The 5,402-nt window shown below is 42.9% G+C and overlaps 1 protein-coding gene across 1 annotated transcript in view; it reads right to left on the reverse strand.

Annotated features, from left to right (window-relative positions):
* Window positions 1-654: 654 nt before the first annotated feature.
* Window positions 655-5,402, reverse strand: part of ZC3H6 (zinc finger CCCH-type containing 6) — a 59,668-nt gene continuing 54,920 nt past the window's right edge. The window contains exon 12 of the mRNA XM_014532317.1: window positions 655-3,087. Within this exon, the coding sequence (XP_014387803.1) occupies window positions 1,625-3,087 (1,463 nt within the window). The 3' untranslated portion in view covers window positions 655-1,624. The remainder of the gene's footprint in view (window positions 3,088-5,402) is intronic.

Consider the following 5,402-nt stretch of genomic DNA (forward strand, 5'->3'; position numbering starts at 1 on the left):
TTGTTTTCTGTCAGTTTTATTCATTTCAGTGACTTTTCAATTAATAATAAAGTTTGTTTGAACAGCAAATCAGAAAATACTTTCTATGGTGGCTTTAAACTGCATTTTTAACCTAAAAATATTATCCAGAGCCATTTTAGACAATAATGTAGACGAAGTATAAATAGCAGAAATTCACGTTTCCTTGAACAAAGTGAGCTTCTTAGGTTGGCAGAGTCCTGTTCACTTAACCCTTTGGGAGCGCAGGATCCAAGCAAAAGGTAAAGGGTTAGGAAGTGAACATACAGGGCAGGCTTTAACATTAAACCATAGGTTCCTAGAGAAATATTTTGCTGTATATTTTTACATCACTTCTCAAGGATAGCTGTTCACCCAAGGACTGATATCCATCACTTTCATTATCTTTTGTGAGGAAATGTTCCTTTTCAAGTTGCTAAATTGTTACCAGCAAACACTGTCATAATCTTTCAGTTCAAGACATCAGTATCAGTGTAAACTGCTTCCATTATAAATAATAAATGCATAAAACAGGTAAGGCTGCTATTATTTTAGACTGCAATAAATACACAAGAATGAAAATGTTATTTTTCATAAAAATGCAATTTCTAACCAATTTAGGGGATTTCCAAACTCTGTTATAGAACGCCAGTCATGTGAGATCTGAAAGTTTTTTTATTGGTAGCCACACAGTTGACTACAATATCTCTGTGTTTTCTTGCTATTTAAAAAAATATGGAACCTGGACACTTAGAACATTATCAATGCAATAATCACGATAGACTTTCATTGAATCTTTTAAAAGTTTGTAAAAATTGCCAAGGTCATGATGAATACAAGTATTGTAGCTACATCATTTGAAAAAGTAATATAAATTATGCTGCTAAAGACAAAACACATGAGCACACATAAACATCACCAAGTGACAGCAGTAACTCATAACTATTTAATATGAAAATTAATTGTAAAAAGGTATGTCAGAGAACTTGGGAATTTTCACTTCAGCAAAACAATCTACTTATATATCTCTAACTTCTATGATACAATAAAATACTTTTTAAAAGATATGACATTCAAATGCTTTATTTACACAAGTAATATTGCCCACATTAATAAAAGTGATGCCCTTAAATATGAACTGTTCTGCTAACTATGATTTAAAATGTTTTCTTTATTTCATTTTACATTTTTGTTAGCAGTTATGTGTTGACAGAGAGGATCCTAGTCAAAATACTGTTTCCCAAAAGTAATATACATCATATTGCTTGAAATGAACAACCATATAAAAGTGGTAATCATTTATCTAAACATTGATTAAGAAAGACAACTGGCATATATTCAGGCAGAGTGTCCAGTTCATGATGGTTTATTTACAAAAAAAGTATTTTTACTGAAGCTAACATGATATATAGGTTTCTATGTCACTTGCTACAGTCTCTTAAATTTATAAAAATATTATATAAAATACCACAGCCTTTAGAGGATATAACTTCATGTGGTTCTGATACTAGCAGCTGAAAAGTGTTCATAATTTAAAAATAAATAAACTATAGAGGTAAACCAGTTACAAAACAGCGAGGACTGCGATGGTCACGAGACTGAAAAGAACTGCTTAATTACACAGTAGCTAGCAAAATGGTGAAGCAGTTGGATCAAAAGTTTTAAAAACCTCTTTCAGAGATTTATCATCTGTTTCCCCACTGGGGTCATCCTCTGGGGTGGGGCTCAGCTGTCCCAGCTGCCTGGACTGCCTGGGATCGCTGTACTGGGGTCTCATTAAGCCTGTTAACGCCTGCACAGGAAGGCTGTGCACTGCGGGGACCTGGCCTGCACAGGAGCTGCTGGGGACATGGGCCGGTGCGTCGGCTGGCCCATGGACAGTGGCCTCCGCGTTGGCAGTGGTTTTCTGTGGCAGGGCTGCTTCTCCAGGAGCGCGCTCATTTTTGTCACTGCCTTTTAAACCACCACTTTTTTTCTGGTTCTCTGCATTTTCCGTTGCTGGCTCTGGTGCAGATGATGAGCCAGGCTCCCTAGGGTCATACAAACTAATACCACTGAGAACTGAACTTGGAGTCCCCAGTGGAACACCAGCTGAAGGCGACAGTTTAGGAGTGTAGGGAGGCAAAACCCCAGGCCCAGAGTTGCTGGTTACTGCCACTGAGGGCTGCGATGCACCAAGGCTTGACCTGGCCAAGAGAGGGGCACACTTTGGTGTATGTGACTCCTTTGTAACTGCTTGCTGAGATACTGTGTTGTGCAGTCTGTGAAGTCTAGGATCACATTTTTTTTGTAGCCTGGGGTCTCCCAATTTACTTGCTGAACTGTGCAAGTCCCCAAATGGTTCCAGGTAGCCTTCTCTGCTTGTTGTGTTAATTTTGGCTTTGACTGCCAATTTTGAATCCAGGGGTACTGTGCTTTGATGGAGATCGCTTTTCGAATTCCATAGCCTCTGGTCAGCTATAAGAGGGGGCAGAGGTAAGCTGATTGAAGAGACGGGGTCCGGTTTTGGTAAAGGGACTGGAAGTAAGTCCTCTGGAGCCCACACGATGTGTTTTGCGAAGTTGGGCTTGGTGAGTATGATATCCATTTTAATGTGACTGAACTGCCTCAGCTGCGACCGTGGGTCCTGGAGCACTGCCCCGGGGGGAGAGTCCAGGGGTATTAAGGAAGCCTTTTCTCTCAGTTCTCGTTCTGTGTCCTCTTCCTCATCATCTCCTCTCTTGTGTTTGATGTTAGCGCCGGAATGTGCATGATGTAAATCGCACTTTGCTGCGCCAGCAGAGGAGCTCACCTGCCCACTTCCGTTTCCTCTTGGTTTCCTGGGATCCCACACGAGTCTGAGACCCTGTGCGGGAGACTCAGAAGACTTTCTAATGTCTTGTCTTGGGATGGTCCTAAGTCGAGGGTCAGACACCTGGTTCCCTTTACTCTTCTCTTTAGCAAGTCTTGGATCAGTAGGAGTGCCGAGTTCCAAGGAAGACTGCTGCTGACTCCTTAAAGTTTCTGTTTGTTTCTGTAACGTTTTCAGGATTGCCTTGACACTGCTCCCTTCTTCCTCTTCACTACTGGAATACCAGTTAACAGGATCATCTAAATGCAGACAAAGACTTATTATAAAGAATGAAGCATGCAGATTCGGCCTGAATTAAGATAAAAAAAAGCACATGCTATTTCTGAAGTCTAACTTCAAGACAATGCATCATAGTCCCTGGCCAGTGTGGCTCAGTTGGTTGGGCATTGCCCCATGTGCCAGAAAGACAATGCCATCATAGAAATGCTAGGGTTTCAACACCGGAACAAGGCAGGATGTGGTAGGATGACCATCAATTTGGTTATCACACTCTGGAAAGACAGAGCTAGGATACTGGGATATGTGCAAGTCCTTCCAGCCAGAGAAAGCCAGGGCCTTTCCCGCCAATTGGCCAAGGGAACTCAGAGCGTGTGTGGTGTAACAGGCTTCAGGGAGAAGGCAAAATACTCTGGGGACAGAAGATGAAAAGGTTTTGGATCTCCTTAATTCAAGTAATCCTTAAGCTCTGCATTTATTTTGATAGCAAGGGAGAGATATAAGAATATGTTTGGAAAGACAACATAGCACTAATAATGACAGTTAAGGAAGCCATGGGAACTGAGCAAATGAGGGGTGAGGTGCAGACTCTTCATTTGTATTTTACATTTTTAGATATTTGACCTATGTGACTATATTAGCTATTCCAGCACTAAATTAAAAATATCAAACAAAACTAACACCCTAAAGTTTATATACTTGACCTTTATGAGAACACTTTGGGCCTTACTCCTAAAGTCTTTTTATCCCTCGTGTGTTGCGCACAATGAGTAGAAGGTATGATAGGGTGAGTCTCCTTCCTCTCCATTCAGACACATACAGGTCGACACTAAGTTGGACACACACACACACACACCCTAGAACAGCGGTTCTCAACCTGTGGGTCGAGACCCCTTTAGCGGTCAAATGACCCTTTCACAGGGGTCGCCTAAGACCATCCTGCATATCAGATATTTACATTACGATTCATAACAGTAGCAACATTACAGTTATGAAGTAGCAACGAAAATAATTTTATGGTTGGGTCACAACATGAGGAACTGTATTAAAGGGTCGTGGCATTAGGAAGGTTGAGAACCACTGCCCTAGAATATCCCAGATCAATAGACTATTGCAGATATTCTTCTTTTACCTCCTTGCACTGCTTACTAATGTGTTTCTACCTCATGGAACTCTAGTGTTACCCTCTTAGTTTGAACAGAGCAGTGCTCACAAAGTAAGCAATGGTGTTTAGGGTGGGGATGTGTCTTAATATAAAATACACTATGTCACAATAGCAAAAGGTTTTTTTGGGTCTCAGGGTATGGAAAACAAAGTTTAGATTCTAGGTCTCTTTCCTTCTTATCTTGGACCTCCAGGAGGCCTAGAGCTGGGCTTGCAATTCATTTTCAATATTTCTGTAGAGTAACTTTGCTCCTCACAGAAGTTGTTGCCTGACCCAAAGAGGGAAGATGCTATTTTATTCTCACTTTCATATGAACATATTTAATAAGCAGTCAAATCCCTTTTGGAATGAGAATGAATATAGAACAGAAGGAAAGTAGAACAGTAGAGGCCAACAGGCAGCAAATATTAGACAGGAAATGATGAGTAACAACTTTTTATCAAGGGACAGATACAATTTAAAGGCATTAAAATTTTATGAATATAAGAACAAATACACAAAAATCCTAGCTGGTCAAGACTTTTTCTGTATATAGAGAAAACAACCTTTATAAAACATCACCAGTTGTATAATATTATAAAATTAGAGGCCCGGTGCAAGAAATTAGTGCACTGGAGGGGGGGGGGCGTGTCCCTCAGCCCAGCCTGTACCCTCTCCAATTTGGGACCCCTTGGGGGATGTCCGACTGCCGGTTTAGTCGGACATCTGGCAGTTGCACATCCCTCTCACAATCCAGGACTACTGGCTCCCAACCGCTCGCCTGCCTATCTGATTGCCCCTAACCACTCTGCCTGCCAGCCTGATCACCCCCTAACCACTCCCCTGACAGCCTGATCGATGCCTAACTGCTTCCCTGCTGGCCTGATTGCCCCTAACTGCCCTCCCCTGCCAGCCTGGTCACCCCTAACTGCCCTCCCTGCAGGCCTGGTCCCCCCATAACTGCCCTCCCCTGCCAGCCTGGTCACCCCTAACTGCCCTCCCCTGCTGGCCTGGTCCCCCCCCAACTACTCTCCCCTGCATGCCTGGTCACCTTCAACTGCCCTCCCCTGCTGGCCTGGTCCCCCCTAATAGCCCTCCTCTGCCGGCCTGGTCCCCCCTAATTGCCCTCCCCTGCCGGCCTGGTCCCCCAACTGCCCTCCCCTGCTGGCCTGGTCGCCCCCAACTGCCCTGCAA

This window comes from Myotis brandtii, unplaced genomic scaffold (genome assembly GCF_000412655.1).
Source record: "Myotis brandtii unplaced genomic scaffold, ASM41265v1 scaffold879, whole genome shotgun sequence".
Taxonomy (NCBI): Eukaryota; Metazoa; Chordata; class Mammalia; order Chiroptera; family Vespertilionidae; genus Myotis; species Myotis brandtii.